This window comes from Podarcis erhardii (genome assembly GCF_964252035.2).
Source record: "Podarcis erhardii genome assembly, chromosome: 16".
Classification (NCBI taxonomy): domain Eukaryota; kingdom Metazoa; phylum Chordata; class Lepidosauria; order Squamata; family Lacertidae; genus Podarcis; species Podarcis erhardii.
This window is the reverse complement of record NC_138514.1, coordinates 36,275,183-36,302,497: the sequence shown is the minus strand read 5'-3', so window position 1 is coordinate 36,302,497 and position 27,315 is coordinate 36,275,183. Positions and strand designations below refer to the sequence as shown.

At 48.1% G+C, this 27,315-nt stretch overlaps 1 protein-coding gene across 4 annotated transcripts in view; it reads left to right on the top strand.

The window, feature by feature from the left end:
* The window catches only part of ABR (ABR activator of RhoGEF and GTPase), a 118,604-nt gene that overhangs the window by 44,891 nt on the left and 46,398 nt on the right, over positions 1–27,315 (top strand). For 2 of the 4 annotated variants that reach the window (XM_081844081.1, XM_081844082.1), the window contains exons 2-6: positions 926–1,128; positions 14,868–14,972; positions 16,613–16,798; positions 22,576–22,683; positions 24,420–24,480. In XM_081844081.1, coding sequence (XP_081700207.1) covers positions 926–1,128; positions 14,868–14,972; positions 16,613–16,798; positions 22,576–22,683; positions 24,420–24,480 — 663 coding nt within the window. Of the gene's footprint in view, positions 1–925; positions 1,129–7,440; positions 8,074–14,867; positions 14,973–16,612; positions 16,799–22,575; positions 22,684–24,419; positions 24,481–24,866; positions 24,928–27,315 lie in introns of those variants that run through there. The other 2 variants (XM_081844083.1, XM_081844084.1) reach the window with 2 other exon arrangements.

Below are 27,315 nucleotides of genomic sequence, written 5' to 3'. Positions count from 1 at the left end.
GATATAAGTGATAGAGAAATAACGTTAGTGGCATTTAAAGAAGCTCTGTAAAAGTCAAAGAGATATTGCAAAAAAGAAAAACATGTTTTAAATGGTTTTTTGAAAGGCAATAGTGAATTTAAGAACTGTGTACTTAAAAATCAAATTTGGATGATTGTCAGAGAGGCTGAGGGAAGTCCAAAATTGGAAAATTTGTTAAAGTTGAAAGTGTGATATGTTATATATTTTTTTCTGTGGAAACTAATAAAAAATTATTTTTTAAAAAATAGAGTGTCAGACTAGGATCTGGGAGAGACATGGGTTCGAATCCCCTCTTGGGCATGAAGCTCACTGGGTGTGTGACCTTGGGCCATAGGGCTTGCCTCTCAGCCTGTATCCTTACCTCACAGGGTTATTGTGTGGGATTAAATGCGGAATGGGAGAACCATGTACAGTGGTAGCTCAGGTTAAGTACTTAACTCGTTCCAGAGGTCTGTTCTTAACCTGAAACTGTTCTTAACCTGAAGCACCACTTTAGCTAATGGGGCCTCCTGCTGCCGCTGCGCCGTCAGAGCACGATTTCTGTTCTCATCCTGAAGCAAAGCATTTCTATCCCGCTTTTTTCACGAAAGAGCTTGAGGCGGCGTACAGTGGTACCTCAGGTTACATACGCTTCAGGTTACACACTCTGCTAACCCAGAAAAAGTTCTTAACCTGAAGCACTATTTCTGGGTTAGCAGAGTGTGTAACCTGAAGTGTATGTAACCTGAGGTACCACTGTACGCCGCCTCAAGCTCCTTCGTGAAAAAAGCGAGATAGAAATGCAATAAGTAAATGAATGAATGAATACAATTACACGGCACTCTCACGACTTGCTGCCATCTTGGCCCAGAGCTCCCCGTCAGACTTTGAGTGACCGGCCCTCTCTCTCTGGTCCTGTTGACAGATTTCAACTATGGCATGGAGGATTATGACGCTGAGGGGAACGAGGAGCCCAAGGCACCCCCTGGGGGCTCGGAGACCATGCCCTACATCGACGAGTCGCCCACCATGTCGCCTCAGCTCAGCGCCCGCGGCCAAGAGGGCGGGAATGGCCAAGACGGGTGCGAGAGCCTCTCGCCCACCCCAGCGGATGGACTGGGGACTGTGGTAAGTGGTTGGGGGTCCGGGCAAAAATGCCATCCCCCCCCTCTTTGTTGTTGCTGTTGGTGATGGTTTATTATGCATTGCTATGATACTGTACGGCGTTTGAAAGTGCTTCGCATTTACCGAGTCAGGCTGCCTCCCCCCCTAGCTCAGTATTGTCCGCACTGACCGGCAGCAGCTGTCCAGGGTTCCAGGCAGGGAGTAATTTTCCAGCCCTGCTGGGAGAGGAGTTCCATAGTTTTAACTATGTTCTTTGTGAAGAAGTCATTTCTGTGGGACAGATTGTGGAGGTGGGGGGGGCAGACGTGATGGGTGACCACCCCCTTTTTGCTGTTTAAATTTGAGCATGGGAGAAGCAGGCCCATCTTTAAAACCTGGCTGGCACTGTGTTTGTTTTATTTATTTAATGTGTCTAATTCGGCAATTCTCTCGTGCTGGAGCAGGTTGTGGGACATTTGCATTTTTAAAACCCAATAACTGATAAGGTGTTGCGGAGGTGTAAAGGACTTTGCAAAGTTGCTTTGCATGTTGTGAAAGGCAGGCGAGGTGGAAATATGATCTCAAATCTTATTACGGAAAGGCACCAGAGCCACGTTTGCAGGGTGCTATTGGCCAGCGCCTGGGAAGCCTCTCCTCCTAGACCCACCCGACGGAGTGCGGTTACCATAAGCAGTTTCATGCTCCCTCAACAACTTCAATCTGTTACAGATGCCACAAAATACCCGTTCTGCATTTGTAAGAACTCCATCGTCCACTGCAGCAGTAGCAGCTGCCCTTTGGAACTCCCTGCCCATTGACACCAGGCAGGAAACTTTACTGTACAGTGGTGCCCCGCAAGACGAATGCCTCGCAAGACGGAAAACCCGCTAGATGAAAGGGTTTTCCATTTTGGAGGTGCTTCGCAAAACGAATTTCCTATGGGCTTGCTTCGCAAGACAAAAATGTCTTGCGAGTTCCTGCGAGTTCCTGCGGGTTTTTTCCCTCCCCCCCCCTTTTTCTAAGCCGCTAAGCCGCTTATCTGCTTATCCGCTAAGCCGCTAAAAGCCGCTAATAGCGCTAATAGCGCTAATCCGCTAAGCTGTCAACGGGCTTGCTTTGCAAGACAAAAAAACCGCTAGACGAAGAGACTCGCGGAACGGATTAATTTCGTCTTGCGAGGCACCACTGTATTTTCTGTGCCTGATTAAAACTATTCTGTTTTGGCAAGGCTACCCAGTTATCTGGAATGTAGCACGTTTTAATTTGTTTTTCATTTATTGCTTATTTTAATTTTTTGAATGTTTTAAACTTTTGTGGTTAATTGTTTTCATTGCATTGTAGGGGGTTGGACTAGATGACCCCTGGGTCCCATTCGACTCTTAAGATTCTACGATCTGTCGTAGATTTTATGAATTATTATTATTATTATTATTATTATTATTATTATTATTATTGTTGTTGTTGTTGTTATTATGTATTTGTATCCCGCCCATCTGGCCGGGCCTCCCCAGCCACTCTGTGCGGCTCCCAACAGAATATTAAAAACATGATAAAACATCAAACATTAAAAAACTTCCCTAAACAGGGCTGCCTTCAGAAGACAGGGCTGGTCTTCTAAAAGTCAGATAGTTGTTTCTTTCCTTGACATCTGATGGGAGGGCGTTCCACAGGGCGGGCGCCACTACCGAGAAGGCCCTCTGCCTGGTTCCCTGTAACTTGGCTACTCGCAGTGAGGGAACCGCCAGAAGGCCCTCAGCGCTGGACCTCAGTGTCCGGGCAGAACGATGGGGGCTGAAGGCTGCGGTACGAGGGTACCCTCTTGGTCTTGAGTGCTTGCCTCTTCCTCTTCTTCAAATGGCCCCGAGGCCCTGGGCAGAGAGGCCTCTTTCACGGCCTGCTACCTGGGAAGGCAAGACAGGGCCAGAGCTCAGCATCAGAGCACCTGATCTGCATGCAGAAGGTCCCAGGTTCGATTCCCGGTATCTCCTGGTGGGGCTGTAGACGTAGCTGCCCGTCCGTGTGGGCAATAATAGTGAGCTGGGTGGACTCAGCTTCTCATTCTGTATAAAGCAGTGTCTCTTTAAAATCAGTCCTTATTACAGAAGCACGAGGACCAGAATTTCCCCACCTGAAATCCTGGACAGCTGCTGCCAGTTAGTGTAAGCAATACTGAGGTAGATGGTATAAGGCAGCTTCCTAGCCCTGGAAATCACTTTCTGCCAGGTCTTCATTTTAAAATCTCAGGTTAGGAGGGCACCAACTTCCTGTGATTTGGGCTCCTTGCCCCACCTGGTGGCCATAATGAGCTACCACACTGCTTTTTCTTTTTTTAAGGTTTCTGATTAGAAAAAACAACACCTGTCCCCCACAGTGGCGTAGCGTGGGGGGTGCAGGGGGGGCCGGCCGCACCGGGCGCAACGTCTGGGGTTTAGGGTTAGGGGCGCAAATCCACGGGTTAGGGGGCGCAAATTACTTGCCTTGCGCCGGGTGCTGACAACCCACGCTACGCCACTGGTCCCCCATATATCTGCTTTTCCTCGTACATGATTTAAGAATAAAAATTCAGTATGGTGGGTGTTTGAGTGTGTGTGCGTTGCAGCACCAGGGTTTTTGCTGTGGGGAGCATGCAGAAGAAAAGCCCTGCAACCCACACGGAAAATAGCTTGCCTTTGTTGAGGCCGAGGCCCCATAGCTGAGGGGATTTGCAAGCCTTAAAACCCACAAATCCTCCCGTTCGCTTGCGGTTAACTCTTAGCCTCCCACGTTGTCCTGGGTGGAAAGTGTGGCTGCCTTTGAGGCCCCCGTCACGACCGTCACCTACTCCTTCATATTCCCTGCGCTGGCTCCTTCTCCCTGTTTTGTCTTGGCTTCAAGTCTCTAGTCCTCATTGTCTTTGCTGCGCTTTTTTTTTTTAAAGGATCTCTACTACTTATCCCTGATTGTGCTCTCTCTTCTCCCTCCGCTACCCAGCTCTGCCTCTCCTGCCCCCCCCCCCGATTCCCCAAACAAATCCTTTCCTTAAGGGGCAGGTAAAACTGCACATTATGTTAAATGTGGTTTTTGTGTGATTTCATGTTTTAACCTGTTTTTAATTTATTGCTTTTTTTGAATGTTTTAAAACTATTGTGGCTAATTGTTTTTGTAGCATTGCAGGGGGTTGGACTAGATCAGGCATCCCCAACCTTTGGCCCTCCAGATGTTTTGGCTTACAACTCCCATGATCCCTAGCTAACAGGACCAGTGGTCAGGGATGATGGGAATTGTCGTCCAAAACATCAAGTTTCTAGCCCTTATGGATGTCAATAGATTCTAGAGAAAGCCTAATGGCCGGCAGAGGGACCGGAGGATCCTGCTGCATCGCTGATGTCTCTGTTCAGGAAAATTACTACGAGGGAGGCAAAATAGTGTAAAAACACACAAACAGCCTACTTGATGCAGCTGTTGTATTTCACGTTAGTCCAAGCGTATTGCAAGGAAACGATAACCCTGGTGCACTGGTAGTGCCGGTTTCCCTGTAAGTCTACTGTTGATTGAAAAACGATAAAAATGGTTTTAAAATAAAATAAGCAAAAATTAATTGCGGTGTGACTTACAGGGATTTAGTTAGAGGTATTTAGGCAGAATCACAACAACCCTGTGAGATAGTTTTGGCTGAGAGGCAGCGAGTGGCCCAAGGTCACCTGGTGAAACCTTCACGGCGGGGTGGAGATTTGAACCCTGCCGTGGTTGCATCCTGTCTTAAGCGGGGGGCTGACAGGGGTGGGCTAGAGGACCTCTGAGGGGCTCCCCAACTCTGTGCTTCTGGGCGGCAGCTTGCTCTTTTTGCATTTCTTTATTACGGTTTCCTCCAAAGCGTGTGCCCTGTTCTCCCCCCGCTTCTCTTGCGACAACCCTGTGAGGTAGGCCACAGGCTAGGCTGAGAGAAGCCGATTGTCGTGCAGAGTGTGAGCGGCTGAAGCTGAGTTTTCTCTGCCTCTTCCCAGCTCCATGTCCAGCACAAGGACATAAGCGGAGCGTGCTGGATCAGGCCAATTTCTCCTGTGGTCTTCAGAAGCACCGTTGCCTCTGAGTGTGGAGGCAGCGCATAGCCATCCAGGCTCATAGCCATCAATATAATAATAATAATAATAATAATAATAATAATAATAATAATAATATTTTATTTATATCCTGCCCTCCCCAGCCGAAGCCGGGCTCAGAGCGGCTAACAACAGTAAAAGTAACACAGTTTACATAAAACCACAATCAATTAATTAAAATTCATTCTAAAATCAATTCAGCATCAAATTAATATCCCTTTCTTCCTCCATGAATTTGTCTCATCCTCTTTAAAAGCCATCCAGGTTGGCCACCATCGCTGCCTCCTGTGGGAGGGAGTTCCATAGGTTAACCACATGAAGAAGGAGGTTCTTCTGTCTGTCCTGAACCCTCCAACATTCAGCTTAACTGGACGATTTCCTGGCATTAGGATCGATCCTCTCCGGCACCACAGTGGCTGGATTTTGGACTGCCGTGGTGCAGAATTTAATCTCCCCTGCCCAAACACTACTTCTTCTTCTTCTTCTTCTTCTTCTTCTTCTTCTTCGTAGTAGCAGTAGTAGTATTCACCTTAAGTTCCCAGAGAAGGTTACAACATTAAAACACAATATAAAAACCCATTTAGTAGCGCAGTTTAATTTTGCACAAGATCACTGGTTCGTCAAGGTGGACTTGTGAATTTTTGCAGGGAGTGAAATTGCCCAGGAAGGAGTATATTTGCTCAGAGGCGGTGGGAAAAGAAGGCAGTTCTTCTCTCCCCCCCCCCCCCGCCCCCCAGCTCCCCAGAGCAGCAGAAAGAGTCTCCTATGCAAACTCTGTGGTCTGTGGCTTCCTCTTTTTCTTCCTTGTTGCAGATGAGAAGGCTTCTTTTTCCCTTGCTGCTTCTGGGTCTCTACAGCTGTGTGCAATTCACGGCTCGGCCCTGATGCCCTTTCCGGGGGGCCGCTAGCTAGCAGGGATTCCCATCTGTATGGGTGGTTTCCCCCTCTCACCCATCCGCAGTCTTACAGTTCTTCTGTGTTTGTTAGGAAATGCATATGCAGGCTTATGCATCGGACAGGACTCTTCACCAGGGCCAAAGAAACGTCCTGTGTGGCTCAGAAGCCTGCATAGGCAGAGCTGGAAATACATTTCTGTGACTCTCCTGAGCCAGTGGGATGCTGTGGAAGCTGGACCTGCTTGCAGCTTTAAAAACTATTCCAAGATCCTAAGATGTCCTGTGTCCCTTCCCCTTTCTTCCTTCTTTTTGCATAGATTGCAGCAAGAAATATTTGTTTGCTGTTGTTTAGAGCAATAGCCTTCTCCTAAGGCCCTCAGGAGAGCCCAGGTCATTCTCCCCCACAAAAACAATCGTCACCAACAACCTTGCGAGGTAGAGAACAGCTGGCCTGCAGTAACGTAACACACTTTGCGGCTGGGTGGAAATTTAAACCCGGGGCCTCTCTCACCCTAGTCTGGCACTTTAACCGCCGAGATACACTGACTTGCACTCCCGTAACACATGGATAGGCAAATTAAGGCCCAGGGGCTGGATCCAGCCCAATCACCTTCTAAATCCAGCCCGTGGACGGTCCGGGAATCAGCGTGTTTTTACATAAGTAGAATGTGTCCTTTTAAAATACATCCCTGGGTTATTTGTGGGGCACAAGAATTCGTTCATATTTTTTTTCAAAATATAGTCCGGCCCCCCACAAGGTCTGAGGGGCAGTGAACTGTCCCCCTGCTGAAAAAGTTTGCTGACCCCTGCCCTAACACATCGCTATAGAAAGGACCTTTTCCAAACTCTCCATTAACCAGTTGTGACAATTCTTATATTTATTTATTTATTCATTCAGACCCCCGTATTTTACTCTGAGGGAACTCAAGTGTTGTTGTCCCCCGCTCTGCACACAAACCTCGGGCCATCTTCACAACAGCCTTGCGAGGCGGGCTGTGGTCGTCAGCCCCATCTTTTGGCTGAGAAAAAAAAACGAGCCCCAGCCTTGGAAGTGTTGTGGCCGGGACAGTTGCATTTCCTTCCTGAGAGGCCGTCCTGCGGTTGGGGACAGTAGTTTTTAGATGCGTTTTTGCAGGTGATTTCTGCATCTGCTTCTTCCAAGTGGGACTGCTGCAAGTTTGGAATCCACCCATCCTTCTTTCTTCTTCCAACCACCTGGTGGCATTTGTGTCTGTGCTTTTTCCCCCCCCCTCCAGGTTTTTTTTTTTGAGGGGTGCATTTAGCCGCCTCCTCCTCTTCCACCTCTCCGCCCTCCTGCACCACGGAGAAAAAAAGCTGCTTCCTCAAAGTGCTGGAAGTTCCTTCCCACGAACTTTCCCCATTTCTCTTGGCACCGGAGAGAGAGAGAGAAACAACCTCCTTCTTTTTCTTAAAAATATATACATATATCTCGTTTTGCCAGGCGTGGGTATCTCGGAGAGAGGGTCCTTTTCCCCACCTACGGAGGGCAGGCCAGCGGGCGAGGCTGGCACTTCCTGTCTGCTGGACGAGCGCCAAGGCTGGGCAAGGACGGCAGAAAGAAAAGACCGAGAGACGGGAGCCATGCGTGCTGCCAGCCCAGGGAAGGGGTTAAGCTAAGCCTCCTGTTTCCTGGCTTCTCCTCTCCTCCTTCGCTTTTTTCCCACAGGAGTTGAGTTTCTTGGCCGCGGACTTTGCCTCGGCTGGAAAAAGGGTGCGGGTTGCGTTTGGGGGGTGTGCCGTGTGCCGTCCCGGACTGCGGTGCCCGGGAATGGCTCTCTTCCTCGGAAGGAGGCCGTGCCAGGCGGCGATGCCAGGCCTGGCTGCCCCCTGGCTCCTCTGAGGGGGGCCGACTTCCCCCCACAGCCTGGGGAGCCATGCAAGAAGAAGAGGAAGCCATTGGCTATCTCGATAAGGTCCTTGAAGAAGAGGAAGAGGAGAGGCCGGCTACCCCCAGCTCACCGGCCTCGGAGAAGGTGGGCGCGCAGTCGGGCAGAGGCGGACTCTTTGTGTCGGCCTGGTCCTCCAGGACTGGCACGGGGGCTTCCAAAGGGGGCAGAAGGACCCAGTAGCCTGGCCACTGAAGGCTTAAGTTGGGCATTGCACTGGGATTGAGCCCATACTGGTGTAGCGGCTATAGAGTGCCAGGCTTGGGCCAGGGTTTGAATCCCCACTCCGTCACAAAACCCATGGCCATTTGGGGCAGCTTGCAGCTTCTGAGCCCAGCCTACCTCACAGGGTCGGCGTGGGGGCTAAGCGAGGAGGGGGTGAACTGCGTATGCCGCTTGGAGCTCCTTAGGAGACGACAGTTTGCTGTTCATGCAATAAATAAAATGGGGAAGGGGGCTTTTGCTGTGGGTCCAGCCCCTCACTTGATTCGCCAGAGGTGCCCCCAAGGGGTGGCTGATTTCAAGGTGTTGCTGGACGTCCTGCCTCTTCAATCCCACCTTGTTTTGTGATGGAGGGAATTGTAATAATAATAATAATACCTGTATATGGCCAGAGGCACTCTTGTAGCTTGGAGCTCGGGGCTTTCCAGGGCTGTGGTTTACATCTAGATGTGATCGGGTGAGTGAAAATGCTGCCATAGTCTCACTTTCTTGCTCCTGCTTGATATAATTCCAGGGTTTTCCCAGGATTTGGGGGCCTCTTGGGAACGAGATGTTGTTGGCGATTTGTGTGTGCTTAGCAACAAGGGCTTCCAGGTCTGTCTTTATCCCCGCCTGGTCCTCCCACCTCTGGAGGTAAAAGGGTTTGGGGTTTGCAGAAAGCTGGAGGTCAGCGGGGGCTGTTAAGGCTGTTTGTTTGGGCTGGAGCCGATATATTTCTGTGCCTTGCTTTTTTCTCTTTCCCCTTGCTGTCTAAAACTAACCCTCTCCATTTCTAAATCCCCCTATGCTTTTGGAACAGCCCTGCTCAGATGCAAGGGCTTAATTTGAGCACGACGTTCATCTTTCTCCAAGAAATTAAATGATTTTCAGTGCCAAAGCCTCAGGCTTTTTTGGATGGCTGGGGGAGTGTTGCAGCAACGATGGCTTGCCTCTGAGCATGGGCAGAGAGCATTTCTTTTTGCTGTTGTTTCGTTGCTGAGTAATTGCAGGCCTCTCCACAAGCTCCCCTTTTGGAGCTGGCAAGCTCAGCTTACAGGAAGTTTTGGTGCCAGGCACACAAATTAAGTCCTGGGAGTGGAGTGGAAGGTTTTTTTTTTTATTTATTCTTTCCTGGGTTGGGAATGTGCCCTTTTTGTGTACAGCAGCTGAAAGCTCCCTTGACTTGTGTGTGTGCTTTCCTCTCCTCTGTGTTTGTGATGTGTGAGTCCAGCCCTGCCAGGCCCAGGCTGGCAGCCCATGGGGCGTTCAGGCTCTTTACGCTGTGCGGTTGGCTGGGGGAAAGGGTTTGGATCTGTGGGGCGCTCGCAGCACCGAGTGAGTAGGAGGTTGGAAGGGGGCGGGAGAGAGAGGGAGTCGAGCCCCAGCAGGCCCCACATTGGAGTCGCCTGAGGACGGAGAGATCTTAAGTGGTTTTCCCTCCAAATGTAGACAAGTGACAACAAAGCTCTCCAACTGCTGGAAAGCAACAAGAAAAAAATGTGGTTTGTTTGTCAGGCTCTTTCGCATTTATATCCTTCCCTTCTTCCAAGGAGCTCGGGGGAAACTAGTGGGGTTGATTCCTCTGCCTCCGTTTCTGTTACTTATCCCAACAACCTTGTGAGGTAGGCCCACTGGGCTTGTCACCTGCCTGAAACATTGAAGAGCCTCTGCCGGTCAGTGTAGACCAGCAGTTCTCAACCTGTGGGTCCCCAGATGTTGTTGGATTACAACTCCCATCATCCCTAGCTAGCAAGGCCAGAGCTCAGGGATGATGGGAGTTCATCCCAACAACATCTGGGGACTCACAGGTTGAGAACCGCTGGTGTAGACCATGGGTAGGCAAACTAAGGCCCAGAGGCCGGATCCGGCCCAATCGCCTTCTAAATCCGGCCCACAGATGGTCCGGGAATCAGTGTGTTTTTACATGAGTAGAATGTGCCCTTTTATTTAAAATGCATCTCTGGGTTATTTGTGGTGCATAGGAATTCGTTCATCCCCCCAAATATATAATCTGGCCCCCCACAAGGTCTGAGGGACAATGGACTGGCCCCCTGCAGAAAAAGTTTGCTGATCCCTGATGTAGACAGCACTGTGGCAGATGGTCTCATGGTCCGATGTGGAGGCTTCCCCTGTTTAAATCAGCTGTTGATTCAGAACAGGACTGGAGTCTTGTTTCATTTTTAGGGGCAGAGCTGCAGCTAGTGGCAAAGCACCTGCCTTGCAAGCAGAAAACCGTGGGTTCAGTCCCCAGCTTCTCCAGGTAGACCTGGGAATGCCCCCCCCCCCGAATGCCCCCTGGAGAGCTGCTGCCGGTCCGTGTTGACAACCCTGAGCCTAGGTGGAGCACTGGATTTGACTCCCCATAAGGCCACTTCCGGCGCTCCTATGACTTGCCCTCATTTGTACCTGCTTTGTTTTCCCAAGCAACACCACCCAGCGATAACCGCTTGTTTGGTGGACGCATAAAAGCAGCCTCTGTAGTAATACGTCAGCTGGAGGGTTTACAGTGCAAATGAACCGCAGTTAATGCAAAGCGAACCAAAACGAGCGTCTCTGCAAGGAGGCATTCGAAATGAGCTGTTCTGCCACCGGCATTTTAACCTGAGAGTGTCAGAGAAGCCCCGCCACTGGATCAGGCCAGAAGGGGGTCCCATCCAGTCCAGCCTCCTGCATCTTCACTGATGCCACAAAGGGAAGCCCCACAGTGAGACCCAAATATGGCAGCATCGACTCTCCTTACCTGTGAGGGGTACTCAGAGGCATCCTGCTTTTTAAAAAGTATATTTTATATAATATTTATTAAGATTTTGGAAATTACAAAAAGAAAAAAGAAAAGTTAAGCATACAAAGACAGAAACAAAAACAAAAACACTACATAAAACATTAGATTAACAAAACAAAACAAAAACAATTAAAAACACTTCCAATATTTTCAATCTTAACTTTCATACACTTGTTTCATTGACTTCCTCAACGCCTCCCTTTTTGTATTCCACTTCAATTAACTATTTCAGCAAGTCCTTTCCATCTTCATCTATTTTCTATCTTAAAGTTAATTTTAACATATTGTAACCTAGTTTTTTCCCTTTTAATGCATTAACAATCTATCTGTACCTAGTTCCTTCTAACATTTCTGCCAAAGCCATATAGCTTCATTCCACCTTTTTTCTAACATTCATTAATTTTACAATATTTCTGTAAATAATCTTTAAACTTTTTTCAGTCTTCTTCCACCGACTCTTCTCCCTGGTCTTGGATTCTGCCAGTCATTTCCGCCAGTTCCATATAGTTTAAAAAGTATATTTGAAGACTGAGAGAATAGAGAATGTTTTGGCAGAAATGTGCCATTAATGTTTACCGTTGTAATTTTATCATATTATTTGGATCTTGCAAGCCACATTTCTAGGAATCTCTGGTTTAGAGGCTCCATATGCACTCAAGCAGTATATTGATTAGTTAGCCTCAAGAGCCTTTGGGGGCAGTCGGTGTAGGCTTGGGAGTCGTGGGTGGGTGGCACTCCAAATGTCACCCCCCTCAGCGAAGACATCCGGGGCGTCCACCCCCACTGCACCCCCCTTCCTCCACCCCTGTGTCCTGGAGAGGTAGAGCCAAGAGGGTCCCCATTTCAAATTTCACCTCTGCCACAGGTTCCCGTGGGTAGCCTTAAATCAGCTCCTTACCAAATTGGGGGGGGGGGTGACCGCACTTCCCTGCTCTTATGGGAGAATGATTGCAGAAAACATCTTCGAAATCCTTAGAAGGAAAACCCGCTAGGTAATGGAATAATGCAGAGGTTTTCAACCTCTTTGAGTCCACAGCCCCCTTGACCAACTATATACCTACGGGACCGCCTCTCCTGGTATGCCCCGCGGAGGACCTTAAGGTCCACAAATGACAACACCTTGGAGGTCCCAAGTCGCAAGGTGGTTAGATTGGTCTCAACTAGGGCCAGGGCCTTTTCAGCACTGGCCCCGACTTGGTGGAACGCTCTGTCCCAAGAGACTAGGGCCCTGCGGGACTTGACATCTTTCCGCAGGGCCTGCAAGACAGAGCTGTTCTGCCTGGCCTTTGGTTTGGACTCAGTCTGACCCTTATGTTTCCCCTCCCCTTATGGTCTTGATCTGTCGGCTGCTTTAAAATGAGGTTGCATTTTAAATTGCATTTTAACCTGTATTTTAAATTGGGTCCCCACCCCTATTATGTTTTTACTGTGATTTTATTGGTGTTAGCCGCCCTGAGCCCAGCTCTGGCCGGGGAGGGAGGGGTATAAATAAAGATGATGATGATGATGATGATGATGATGATGATGATGATGATGATATTGTTCTGCAGCCCCCCTGCAATGCACAGGAGCCCAGTTACGTCACCCTTTGCCTGCCAAGCCGGCCACCTCTCACCCCTTTCCGAACACCATCCCTGGTGGAGTGAACCTTCAGCCTCCTCTTTCTCCTCCTTGGGAGTTCTTCGGGCAGCAGCTGCTGTTGCCCCTGGTCTCTGAGCTGCCCCAAAGAGAGGTGCCCCTTCACACTTCCCCACAGGGGCCTTGTCTGTCCATTCCCAGCAGCAAGGGCTGGCGGGCTGGCTGGCAGGGCTCCCTCACCCACTTGCTTGCTTACTCCAAGGCTGCCTCAGCTCCTGGCAGTCAGCACCCCCTGGCCAGCCCCAGAGGCACCATTCGCTGTGCAAGCCTTTGGGAGGCAGAGACGCGAGAGGGCAACTGAGGAGGGGGGGTAGGGAAGAGGGACAGAGGCTAGTGTTGCCTGCAGCACCCCTGACCGTCATTCAAGGCACCCCAGGGTGCCAGGGCCCCCTGATTGAAAACCTCTGAGTACAGTGGTGCCTCGCAAGACGAAATTAATCCGTTCCGTGAGGCTCTTCGTATAGCGGTTTTTTTGTCTTGCGAAGCAAGCCCATTGACAGCTTAGCGGATTAGCGCTATTAGCGGTTTAGCGGCTTTTAGCGGATCAGCTGTTAAGCGGCTTAGCGGCTTAGGAAAAGGGGGGAAAGGGGGGGGAACCCGCAGGAACTCGCAAGACATTTCGTCTTGCGAAGCAAGCCCATAGGGAAATTCGTTTTGCGAAGCGCCTCCAAAACGGAAAACCCTTTCGTCTAGCGGGTTTTCCGTCTTGCGAGGCGTTCGTCCTGCGGGGCACCACTGTACCAAATTTCCACCTCTGATTGCCACCATTCACCTGGCATTCCTTTCACAGGTTAGGGCAGGGGTCAGCAAACATTTTCAGCTGTGGGCTGGTCCACTGTCCCTCAGACCTTGTGGGGGGCTGGACTCTATTTTGAAAAGGAAAAAAATGAACAAATTCCTATTCTCCACAAATAACCCAGAGATGCATTTTAAATAAAAGCACACATTCTACTCATGTAAAAACACCAGGCAGGCCCCACAAATAACCCAGAGATGCATTTTAAATAAAAGGTCACATTCTACTCATGTAAAAACACGCTGATTCCCAGACCACAGGCCAGATTTAGAAGGCGATTGGGCCGGATCCGGCCCCCGGGCCTTAGTTTGCCTACCCATGGGTTAGGGGATGTTAATTGTCTGATCTTGTTGATTCTAGTTAGGTGGTTTTTAAAAACCTGGTCCAGTTGTCTTCCATTATCGTTATTTAATTTGTTTCAGGATAAATTGTTTGGCTGGTGCTGTTTTTTTAATCGTGGTATAAACTGCTTCAAGCTCTGTGTATTTACTGTTGAAGACCTTGTGTGTGTTGGACTTATTGGATTTTAAAAATCTAATAAATAAATAAATAAATAAATAAATAGCATTTCCCAGATGACGTCGTGGCCCGCAAGGTAAATGTGCAATTCAGTCATTATGTTCAGGTTTATGTTGTCTCGAGGAAATGTCTCTGTGAGAGGCAAATTGCATTTCCTTTTGAAAATAGTATATTGTCATTCTTCCATGGGGAGTGTTGAAAGCAGCCTGTGTGAATTTGGGACCCTTGGCAATCAACCCTCTACAAGTTATGGCAACATCTATGGTCCCCTAGACATTGCCAGACTACAACTCCCATCATCCCCTGGTCTTTGTCTATGGAGGTTGCTGGGAGTTGGTGTATATCAATGTCTGGAGGACCACAACCCGCCCCCCCCCATCCTCGATTTAGACCCATGAAATACAAATCTTAGCCCCTAGGTAAAAGCAACATTCCCCACCTTAGCCAGGGTGCTGGGAACTTAGGAAGCCACCTTGCACTTAGTCAGAACATTGGTCTATCTAGCTCAGTACTGGCTACACTAACTGGCAGCAGCTCTTTAAGGTTTCAGATGGGTGGGTGGGTGTCTTTCCTTCTACCTGGAGTTGCCAGTGGGTGTTGAACTTTGAACGTTCTGCATGCAAGGCAGGCGCTCTGTCACTTATCCACTGGACTTTGTGTGTCGTTGCTTTGGTCCTTGGGGTCGTGTGTTCAAATCCTGCCTTGGTCACACAACTGGGCAACCAGAGCCAGGTTGCTGCCTTTAAGACCAGCCTACCTCGCAGGGGGGTTGTAGAGATGCAAGGGAATACAATTTTTTAAAAAAACAATTGCCCTCTCCATCTTGGGAGTGTGAGAAAAACCAGTCTCCACATGCTCAGAGACACTTGCAGTCATCACCATCATCTTTGGAGCTGAGTCTTGGTTCCGCTTGCCTTTTAACATGTGACATCTTATTTTTTCTAGGGTGGACAAGATGCTGGGAAGGGGGTGGACATGCGGAGGCTGGTCCTAAAGGATTTCCTGGCGAGTGAGGAGATGTACATCAACCAGCTAGAAGCCCTATTGTTGGTGAGCATGCCCCATATCACAGGGGGTTGGACCAAATCCCTTCCAATTCTGTGATTCTGTGGTGGTGAATAATAATAATAATAATAATAATAATAATAATAATAATAATAATAAATGTTATTTATACCCCGCCCATCTGGCTGGGTTTCCCACAAAATATTAAAATACAGTAATGTCTCAACCATTAAAAGCTTCCCTAAAGAGGGCTGCCTTCAGATGTCTTTTAAAAGTCTGGTAGTTGTTGTTCTCTTTGACATCTGGTGGGAGGGAATTCCACAGGGCGGGCGCCACCACCAAGAAGGCCCTCTGCCTGGTTCCCCTTAACTTGGCTTCTCGCAGTGAGGGAACCGCCAGAAGGCCCTCGGTGCTGGACTGCTGCTGGAGAGGAGGCCAATAGCTGGGAGGAACAACCCAACTCACCCCTGGCTAGTTGGGCGAAGTGGGGTTGGGAATCAGAGAGGAGACGAGGACAGATCCTTGCCGGCCAGTGGAAAACACCAAAAGAGGCTGGCTGCCAGCGGCCTACGTAAAGAGGAATGTTTTTCCCCTGGTGCCTAAAGACATGTAATGATGGTGCCAGGTGAGCCTCTCTGGGGAGAGCATTGTGCAGTTGGGGAGCCACCACAGAAAAGGCCCTGTTCTTGTGTTGCCACCTTCCGTACCTCTCAAGGAGGGACGTAGAGAAGGGCTTCAGCTGACAAGCACAGAGTCCAGGCCGGTTCTTATGGGGATAGGTGGTCCTCAAGATACGGCTGTGTTATAGTTAAACAACAAACAAGCATGTCCTGAGCGCTGCCACAGCCCTCTCCCCTCCCATTAGCCCTTTCAGGCAGGGTAGTCATTGCTCAAGGAGATGGATGGAGGTTGTAGGCCAGCAATAATCGAGGCCCAAAGTTTCCCTTCCCTGCTTGAAAAGGAAAGAGCCCGCTCCAAGCCGGTGGAGATGGCCGCGTCATGCAGCTGCGAGTTCCGCATGTTTCTGGCTGGAGCAGACGTCCTGAGACAGCGGCCACGTCTTCCGCATCCTCCTTTTGGTGGCCTCATCTCGAAAGTGTCCCTCTGAGGCCTATTTATAGCTTCCAGCTTCCTCCTGAGAGCCTGGCGTCCAAGTCACAGCAGCTCTGCCTTGTGCAACACCCGCGTGGGCCCACGGGGAGCTTCCCCTTCCATATTCTGGTGCAATGGGGAAGCTCGCAAAGTACTACTCTTGACATTTCAAAGGGCCGCTGTGCTCTGTGTGGAGCTGGTTGGTTTTTTAAAACGCCTGCGGAGGTGTTCAGGAAAGTCCTATAATAGATTTTTATTTATTTTTACTTTTTTTAGTTAATTGCATTCGTACCCCACCTTTTCCTCCAGAGAGCTCAAGGTAGCGTACAGATGGTGTGTTTTTTTCCTTGTCTGTGGGACCACTCATGGTTAACTCATGGTTTGTTACACAAACCATGGTTTAAGCAAGCCACGGTTTAGTGCTACGTGTGGTGTTCGGAAGAATTACTGCTCCTGAACATGGAGCAGAGCATAGGTTCGAAGCACCATGGCTTGTTTTCTTTGCAAGGCTGGTTCACAAGAATGTGGGGAGTCCCAGTGTTTAACTTTCTTTTTCTGATGCTTCCTCTTCCTCTGTGTCCGGCTCACTCCAGCCCATGAAGCCCCTGAAAGCAACAGCCACCACCTCCCAGCCTGTCCTCACGATCCAGCAGATCGAGACCATCTTCTACAAGATCCAGGACATCTACGAGATCCACAAGGAGTTCTACGACAGCCTTTGGCCCCAGGTCCAGAACTGGGACAGCAGTGTCGTGCTTGGCCACCTTTTCCAGAAGCTGGTGAGTTACCCTTAGGCTTTCTCTGGTCCTTGGCTTCCTGTGTGTCCACCGCCAGTCTTTTAGTTCTGTTGTGGAGGTGTCCTCAGTAGTTTTGGTGCGGATAAAACACGTAAACTGTGGCTAGCCCCAAACACATGAATCATGGCTAGCACCAGACACGTAAACCGTGGCCAGCACCAAACTCACAAACCCTGGCTAGATCAATAATAATAATACAAGGTGTGACTGGAAAGTGCAGTGAATGGTCACAGAAATTGGACAGCGAGAAATATTCGAACATACATACCTTACAGGCCTTCAAAGTAGGCCCCCTCTGATACAATGCACCGTTGACAACATTCGTAGTACTGTTGGAAACTTCTGGAGAAGTCCTATTTTCGTACTGCTTTCAGTTCCCTCGTCACAGCAGCTTGGAGGTGTGAAATGTTGGGAAATCTGTGCTCTTTCAGTGCAGATTTCAGTTTTGGAAGAAGAAAGAAATCTGCGGGGGCGGGGGCAGATCTGGAGAATATGGAGGGTGGGACAACTCAGTAACCCCAGTACTGAGGGAGTTTACTATAGATCCCCAAGCCAAACGGAGGACATAGATGATGCCTTCCTGGAACAGATGGCCAAGCATGCAAAAGGAAGGGAGATAGTAGTAATGGGGGGACTTCAATTACCCGGATATTTGTTGGATGTCAAACTCAGCCAAGAGCATAAGGTCAAACAGATTCCTCACTGGCCTTGTAGACAACTTCATTGTCCAGAAAATGGGAGAAGCAACAAGAGGAACAGCCATTTTAGATCTGGTCCTAACCAATGTTGATGACCTGGTTAGTGGGGTAGAAGTGGAAGGATCATTAGGCGCGAGTGATCATGCTCTTCTGAAGTTTACTATACAGCGGAAAGAAGCAGCCAAGCATACTAGGACTCAATTGCTTGACTTTAAGAAAGCCGACTTCATAAAACTTAGGGAAGTGCTGGGTGAGATCCCATGGACAGTAATATTAAAAGGAAAGGGAGTTCATGATGGCTGGGAGTTTGTTAAGAGGGAGATAGTAAAAGCACAACTTCAGGCAATACCAATGAGACGGAAACATGGAAGGTGCCTAAAGAAGCCAGGGTGGCTATCTAAAGAACTTTTAACTGAGTTAAGATTAAAAAAGGATGTGTACAAAAAATGGAAAAGGGGGGAAACCACCAAAGAGGAATTCAAACAAATAGCCAGCACGTGTAGACACAAAGTCAGAAAAGCTAAAGCACAGAATGAACTCAGGCTTGCTAGAGAGGTTAAAAGCAACAAAAAAGGCTTTTATGGGTATGTTTGTAGCAAAAGGAAGAACAAAGAAACAGTGGGGTCACTCAGAGGAGAAGATGGTGAAATGCAAACAGGGGACACAGAAAGGGCTGAACTCCTCAATGCCTTCTTTGCCTCAGTCTTCTCCGATAAAGAAAACAATGCCCGACCTGAAGAATTTGGAGCAAATAATTCAGCAGAGGAAACACAGCCCAGAATAACTAAGGAGATAGTACAAGAATACTTGGCTAGTTTAGATGTATTCAAGTCTCCAGGGCCAGATGAACTGCATCCAAGAGTATTAAAAGAACTGGCAGATGTGATCTCAGAACCACTGGCACTCATCTTTGAGAATTCCTGGAGAACAGGCGAAGTGCCGGCAGACTGGAGGAGGGCAAATGTTGTCCCTATTTTCAAAAAGGGGAAAAGAGAGGACCCAAATAATTACCGCCCAGTCAGTCTGACATCAATACCAGGGAAGATTCTGGAGCAGATCATTAAGCAAACAGTCTGTGAGCATCTAGAAAGGAATGCTGTGATCACCAATAGTCAACATGGATTTCTGAAAAATAAGTCATGTCAGACTAACCTGATCTCGTTTTTTGACAGAATTACAAGCCTGGTAGATGAAGGGAACGCAGTGGATGTAGCCTACCTTGATTTCAGCAAGGTATTTGACAAGGTGCCCCATGATATTCTTGTAAAGAAGCTGGTAAAATGTGGTCTTGACTATGCTACCACTCAGTGGATTTGTAACTGGCTGACTGACCGAACCCAAAGGGTGCTCATCAATGGTTCCTCTTCATCCTGGAGAAGAGTGACTAGTGGGGTGCCACAGGGTTCTGTCTTGGGCCCGGTCTTATTCAACATCTTTATCAACGACTTGGATGATGGACTCAAGGGCATCCTGATCAAATTTGCAGATGACACCAAACTGGGAGGGGTGGCTAACACCCCAGAGGACAGGATCACACTTCAAAACGACCTTGACAGATTAGAGAACTGGGCCAAAACAAACAAGATGAATGGGAGAAATGTAAAGTATTGCACTTGGGCAAAAAAAATGAGAGGCACAAATACAAGATGGGTGACACCTGGCTTGAGAGCAGTACATGTGAAAAGGATCTAGGAGTCTTGGTTGACCACAAACTTGACATGAGCCAACAGTGTGACGCGGCAGCTAAAAAAGCCAATGCAATTCTGGGCTGCATCAATAGGAGTATTGCATCTAGATCAAGGGAAGTAATAGTACCACTGTATTCTGCTCTGGTCAGACCTCACCTGGAGTACTGTGTCCAGTTCTGGGCACCACAGTTCAAGAAGGACACTGACAAACTGGAACGTGTCCAGAGGAGGGCAACCAAAATGGTCAAAGGCCTGGAAACGATGCCTTATGAGGAACGGCTAAGGGAGCTGGGCATGTTTAGCCTGGAGAAGAGGAGGTTAAGGGGTGATATGATAGCCATGTTCAAATATATAAAAGGATGTCACATAGAGGAGGGAGAAAGGTTGTTTTCTGCTGCTCCAGAGAAGCGGACACGGAGCAATGGTTCCAAACTACAAGAAAGAAGATTCCACCTAAACATTAGGAAGAACTTCCTGACAGTAAGAGCTGTTTGACAGTGGAATTTGCTGCCAAGGAGTGTGGTGGAGTCTCCTTCTTTGGAGGTCTTTAAGCAGAGGCTTGACAGCCATATGTCAGGAGTGCTCTGATGGTGTTTCCTGCTTGGCAGGGGGTTGGACTCGATGGCCCTTGTGGTCTCTTCCAACTCTATGATTCTATGATTTCACGCAGAATATGCAATTCTTCTGCCATCAGACGGACAAACACAGATCCTGCATCAATAACTCACAAACTCTGTTGACATTTGCCACTGTTCTGCCCGTTGATGGTCTGCCAGACTGAGGGTCATCTTTGATGGTTTGCCGCCCTTCACAGAAACGCTTAAACCACTTATACACTGTCTTTCAAGTTACAGTTTCATCTCTGTACACAACTGTGAGCATTTTGCGGGTTTCTGATGCCGATTCTATGTTCGAATATTTCTCGCTGTCCGATTTCTGTGACCATTCACCAAAGTTTCCGGTCACAACTTGTAATAATAATAATAATAATAGTAATAATAATAATAATAATAATAATAATAATAATAATAATAGTAGTAGTAATAGTAGTAGTAGTAGTAATTTAAATGCCACCCAATAAAAAATAGTAAAAACACAATACAACATCAAACACTAAAATAATAAAGCATCGCTAGCACCAAATGCTTAAGCCACAAAAACCACACTTTGCAAATCCAGTTCGAACCCTGGTTTCGCAACCAGTACGTAATAGCCTCAGCTGCGGAGACCTAAATTTTGGGGAAGGCTGGTTTCTTTATTACAGTCAAGAACAATTCATCATGGTTCAGAAAAGCAGGGGCAATACGTGGTTAAGCTTTAGCTTTGTGTGTGGCTCGTGTTTTACATTTTGGCCTATTTCCGAAAGGAATGGCTCCGGTGTTTGAGGCTTCCTTGTTTGGAAAGAAGGTGACTAAGATCCGAGGTAGGACACAACCGAAGTTTACAGAGTCGAAGGGAGAGGCCCAGCAGGGTCACCCAATAAAACGCTGATGAGCAGGAGGTTTGGGACAGTCAGAAAGGACTTCTTATCCCAACACAGAAGTTTGCCTTGAACCAAAGGAGTGGGAGAGGGCTGCTGCTTCTGCGCCCTGCTTCTGGGCTTCTCCTTGGGCCATCGTGGGGGGGATAGGATGATGGGCTAGATGGAACGGAAGTAGCCAACATGATGCTCCCCAGATGTGGTTTGGCCAGCTACTTCTCTTCACACCCAGCTAGCATAGCTGTTGGCCAGCACTTATGAGATGGAAGCTTTTGGCCTCAACCAGAATGGCTCTCCTGAGGTTCTCTTCACCCACGGATCAGCCAGAGCGGGGTTGCTTGTGGAAATTTGGTCCATGGACCCCTTGCTTCCGTGGAGCCTGCCAGCGAGAGGTTTGTCTTTGTGAAGCCAAAAGCAGCCCTCCTTGCAGACAGGAGCTCTATTAACTACTTGAAATGAGGTCAGCCCGTTTTCCAGGGTGGAAACCTTGCCCTGAGCGCTGCCTGTTCTCTCCAAAGAGTTTTAAATACATTATCATAGTTTTGGAGAAACTGTGTGGGTGGTGTGGAGTGGGGGGGGGGCAAACAGGTTCGCCCAGTTCTTGAGTCGAGAACAAGCACATGGAGCTTCATCTATTGGGGGAAGGCACCATCGTGGGAGGGGATTGCTGCAGATTTGGGATATATACAAAATATTTTTAAAAATCACCTACCTCTTAGGCATCCCCAGTGGTACATTTGGGGGGTGCTGTCTGAATTCAGAAACGAGGATGCTGTTAATCTGAAATGGGAAGGAGCATCTTCCTCTGTTTTTAATTATTGGAATGAGATGGGGCAGGTATGCAAAGGCCCAATGCGTGGGTTTTTGTCTTGTTTCGTTTCAAAGTGGAGTAAACGTCACACAAAAAAGGTGTTCCTTGGCTTCTGATTGTGTTTAAAAGTGGGTTGCAGTCAATTCTATTCCTACTTAGAGAAGGCCAATTTGCAGTTAATGGACAAGATTAGAGTCATGGAATTGTAGAGTTGGAAGAGAATCTTAAGGGACTCTGCTGTACAGCTGTCCCATACGGGAATCAAACCTGCAACCTTGGCGTTATCAGCACCATGCTGTATCCAAGTGAGCTATCCAGGCATCTGAAAGATTCCACTTCTGCATTGGCAGTGGAAATCAGGCTTCGGTCTACCAGAAGCCTCAGGTGCCTTAACGCACTAACTTCAGGCCTTCAAAGCACCCAATATCCCAATGTCATTGTGGCATCAGGTCATTGAGATGTTGGGCAGCCCTGCCCACGTTTCAGATTTGGCCTGCAAGGCTAAGTCCTCATAAGAATATGGCCTGTGGAACCAAATGGCCTGTCCTTCCCACTGCCCCCATTGCTGTATAATATAATGATTATTTTAAAAAACAACCAAACCTATACTAAATGGAAGTCCTCCCTGCCAAAGCAGCACTTAGAAAATTAAGGTTGTGCTGCTGCAGATGGATTTGTCCTTGCCTAAAGGTGGTTGCAAATGTTTCTTTGTTACTTAACAAAAATTGGATTTCTTTTCCGTCCTGGGTTTTAGGAAAATTGCTGCGCAAGCTGTAATTATACTATTTTTATTTTTATTTGGGGAGGGTTCATTCAAAGATCTCACCTGTTTGTGGAGTGATCCTCAGCTATTTCGGGAAAGGGAGGTATAAATATATATGAGGCCTTGATTATCTCGAGTCCTGGGATGAACCCCTTTAATTTCCCATGTGGGGAAAATGGGGCCTGTGGGGATATGGATCAGAAAGTGTGGGTGCCACGGTTTAAGAAGGCTGTGACCTATGGCCTCAGGGAATGAACTTAATGGTTTTCTAATGTTTCCCTCCCTATGCAACAAATCACTGCTTGCCCCCCACAAAAAGGCTAGCCAGCTGGGGGTGTACAAGGCCTTCGTGGACAACTACAAAATTGCACTGGAGACGGCAGAAAAATGCAGCCAGAGCAACAACCAATTTCAGAAAATCTCAGAGGTGAGGATTCCAAATATTGTCGTTTATTTGCTTGTCTTTTCTTCACATGGGTCAAAAGTGGCATAGATGGAGTTAATCCTGTGAGTGGGTCGTTATGTGTGTTTTACTGTATCCCCACAACAACAACCCTGTGAGGTTGGTCAGGATGGATACACACACACACACACACACACTCTAGTTTGCCTAATGAGATTTTTTATAGAGTAATATAGCCTCCCCTTCCTGCTCCAAAAAGAGACAAGTCTTTGGCCTGAGGAGTCTACAAAGTAGGGCAGCTTATAAATCCCTTTGCTATACAAAGGATTTGCTGATCTCTACCTTATTACTGTGCAGTAAACAGAATTGTGTATTTTGTTGCAATGCAAGCCTGCCTGCCTACTGTTTGATCCCATTTCTGCTTTCTCTTGCTGGGGTTGGCGGGAAAGGGGAAAGGAGGGCTCCAAATTTTCACCCCTGCTCCAGACATCTTTCTCCACTTTATACCATGTCTTTGCTGGCGTAATTTATTCTAATCCCAAGATCCCCCCAGGCATTGTGAAGAATTTGGATTTCCTTCCCAAGCAGAGACAAGGGTCTCTGTTGGTGTTTAGGGGGGCAAAATTGTGACATTATTGACAAATGGAACTTCCTTGAACAGTCACAGTCTCCACCCCCCCACTTCCAAGAGTTTGCTTGTGAAACTGGTATGGCTCAATTGGTGGAGCAGCTGAGGGTCATGGGTTTGAGCCCCATGTGGGGCAGAAGATTCCTGCTTCGCAGAGGGTTGAACAAGATGAGACCCTCGTGGATCCTTCCAACTCTACAATTCTTTGATTTCTGTGATTTGTGGATGGCAGCGGCTGGACTGAAAAGGGGACTATTTCTTCTGATCTGATGCTCGTGATGTTGGGCAGCATTAGTGAGGAGGCCAGCCAAGAAATGTATTTTTCTAGGAACCTTTTTGTCCATATCTGGTCAGTTTAAAAGCTACTCAAATGGTTCCATTTGTGTGTAGAAATTGCTGCGTGGAGTACATCTAAAACAGGTGTCTTTTGAGTTCAAATGAGGCAGGGGGTCTCTGGAAGTCAATGGAGTCAGTTCTTTGTTCTTTCTCTGCCCTCTATTAATGACCCCACCACCACCGCTGAAATTACTTTCTTTTGGGCTCAACAAACTTCAGAAATTGTGCTCCTCTTTTAAATCAACCCTTTCTCTCTAAATCCTTTGGCTTATATCCAATCTTGGTCATATTCAGAGATATGAATTTTTGTGACTTAACGTAACTCCCCTAATTCCAGTTCTTCTCTGTATAGGGTCTCTGCATAGAATTTAGTTGGATATAACTCAGGGGAGCAGAACGGTGTGCCTGTGTATGACCTCAGCTTGCTGGCCAGGGTCCTCTCTGCACATCCTCAGAGGCACTCTTGTTCTCTTTTTTAAAAAAGATGATAATTTTTGGCATACAAAGGGTGCAATCCTTGGGAATTTAGAAGAGGAAAAGAGACTGGATTTTAGAAACCTTGGGTGATGGGGGCTGTCTCTGGTACAAAACCTACTCACTGAAATTAATGGACATGGCTAACGTAGGCTCATTAATCCCAGTGGGTCTACTCTGCAACCCTGAGGATGTAACAGTCACAGGGGACCAAGTCCCATTGAACTCCATGGGATTTACTCCTGGGTAAGATGTTTGCAGAATGCCCTCTGGCCCGTTCCCTAAAGGTGGCCTCTAATGGTTCTTTCCCCCCTCTCGGCAGGAGCTGAAAGTCAAGGGCCCAAAGGATTCAAAAGAGAGCCACACCTCTGTTACCATGGAAGGTATCGATTTTATTGCATGCATATATTTTTGTAGGTGTGTGCGAGCGAGCGTTTAAATTATGTGGCATGCTCTTTTGTCTGACTCTCCCCCCCCAAAACCCCACTATCCCCTGAGCCCATCAAAGGATAGATAATATCCGATGCTCTGTGTGCATATTGGAGATACGGATCCCTTTGTGCTCTTATGGGGAGAGGCGGGAGGCAAGGGGGCTGAGAGGAGGGGTCTGCACCTTTTTACAATGCTGGCAGCGTCTTACAGCCCCTCACGCCCCCCTTCCCTCCTCCCCCTCCTTCTCCTCCCTCCCCTACAACTACCGGCTGGCTTTGGAGCTCTTTTCACCGACAGCCAGCGGACCGCCACCGATGGAGCCGGGTGCTAGCCATGCCGCAAGGAGGGTGCCATGGAGATTCTGCTCATCATCCGCTTTTGCTGTAACTGCACCTACGGTGGGGGTCTCCTTTCCATCCATCTCCACCCCCTCCCCCATTTTTTTTAAAGAGCAGGTGGTGGGCAGGGCAGGGATGGTGTTGCTCGCTCGGGTCTGGGGTCCTCTCTCGGGGTGGCTTGTAAGAATTCTCTCTCGCTGCTCTCTTTGTCTCCACAAATGCCCCTCCGGCAAGCAAGCCTTTGTCCTGACCGGTCCGGGTGCCGGGGAAGTGTGGAGGGGTCTTAGCGCGACTCAGAAACCTTCCCCCCCACTTTCCCAGATTTCTCTTTTTTTCTGCTCCGCTTGGGAGTGCCAACTTGGTGATTTCTTTGTTCCTAAGCGATCCGAGGGCTGGGCTTCTCTGTCGCTAGGTGTTCCCCCCCATTTAGTGGGAACCAAGGGACCAACACCCAAGGAAATATTGAGTCCCTATGGCAGGTGGGTTTGGGGGGGGGCTTCCACTGCTACTCTGTCACTATTTGCCCCCAGTTTCTGCCTGGTCCCGTTAGGGCGCAACTTCAATTGACGTGGGTCTTTGTGACCTCTGAATGCAGAATTCTCCCTGGAACCTGGAACAAAAGGTGGCTGGGGGTGGAAACACACCTTTCCTATTTTTCTCCATCCGTCCCACCCACTGACTCTCCCAAACCACCTCACATTTGCTTCATCTTTGCCCCATTCACTAGCTGCCCGAGGGAAGTGGGGTATTGACCTCCTGCAACTGCCCCCTAAATGTTTGCTCCCCCTCCCTTCCAGGCCTTGTAACCATGGTGATGAGCAGGGGGGCTGTGTTGGCGACCACTATTTTCCACCATGGCCATCTTTATTGGGGTGCTGGACCCCAATTTTGGGCATTTCCTAGGACTCTTTTCAACATGGGTTTTTACTTCTTGCTTTTCAGGGGTGTTATCCAAAGTGACTGATTTGGGGGTGTCAAATTGTCAATTTCCTTTTAACCACCACGGGGTGTGTGTGTGGAGGAGGAACAGCGTTTTACCTGCCCCTTGTTACTAAAGGCAATTAAAATTCTGTCACTGCTCCTATACGCAAATCCCCACTGAAATGGGGATTTTTTGCACCCGTTCCCTTTGGGAACAGAGATGCCCCTGTTGGGTTGGCATTGGCACGGGTGGTTGGGGGGATTGGGCACTCTGCTTTGTGAGGGGGCGAGGATGAATTTCCCTATTTGGGTCCGTTTCAGAACGAGACCCTGCCTGTTCCCTTCAGCTTGGGGAAGTGGCTTTGAGCGGGGAAAGGGGGAAATCCACGGTGTGTGTCTGGGCTGGAACCAGACTGGAGCCAAGCGCACGAACATTTCAGAGAGATGAATGCTCAGCCTCCACCTGCCTTAATTCTTGACTCGGGCGGCAGGTTTTGCTGCACCGCTAGAGGGCAGCAAATTGTCAGTTTTATAGCTTAATGGCAGGACTGGGTTTGGGGTGTGTGTGTGTGTGTTTTAATTGCTATGAGTTCCGCATGTACCATTTTGTCCCGGATACCAAAATTCTGTGGGCCATCCTCAAGGAGGCGTCCCAGAGAGACACAAGTTTTGGGGTTCAGCAGGGAAAGCTCTCTTTAAGCTGTGTCCTTGGCACTTGTCTTTTTTTTTTAAAAAAAAGGATGATGTAATGTGGAATTCAAGAAGGTGAAATGAAACAATAGTTTTCCAAGCACTTAGCCACTGTGTGAGCGTGCAAAACCACTTGATCCGTGTCTTTCTTCCAAAATGTTTTTTTTAAAAACCACACTTCCGTAACCCAAGTAGAAGTCTGAGGAAACTCCCTGTGCCTGTATTTATTTCAGAATCTGACGTTAGTTTCAAATGCTTGGGCACACCCACCCAGATAGTATTAAGGATCATAATTTCCCCTCTTCTTGCTCACACTTGCCGTGAGAAGGGGTGTGTGACACAGAGCAAAAGATGATGCCTCAGGAGCTCTGCAAAAATGCAGAATATATATATTTTTTGTGGGAGATGGCTGGTGTGGTCTGTGTACAACCTTTGTTTATGAGGTTCTGCCTGTTTTTCTTTCTTTTCATCTCTGTTTTGATGCTATTTATTTTATTTCTTAATTAAATTTGCATACAGCCTGTCATTGAAGATCTTGGGGCGGTTCACAGCACCAACCCCCACTTCCCTTCCTTTTGTTATATAATGGGAAATCTCATTATTCCACCCATTTCCCATTGGGAAAAGGAAAAGATAGAAACTTTGGGGCCACCCTCTGTTAGGCTCTGTTGACTGGGCTGGGTTCCAGAGAATGCCAATAGAATCAGAATCAGATTTTATTAAACGGTCACAGACCGTTTAATAAAATAGTTTTTATTAATAGTTTTTTTGGGTGGTTAGTCCTAGAGCAGAGCTGGGAAACATCTGTGGGGCTCCAGATCCCACCATCCCTGTTCA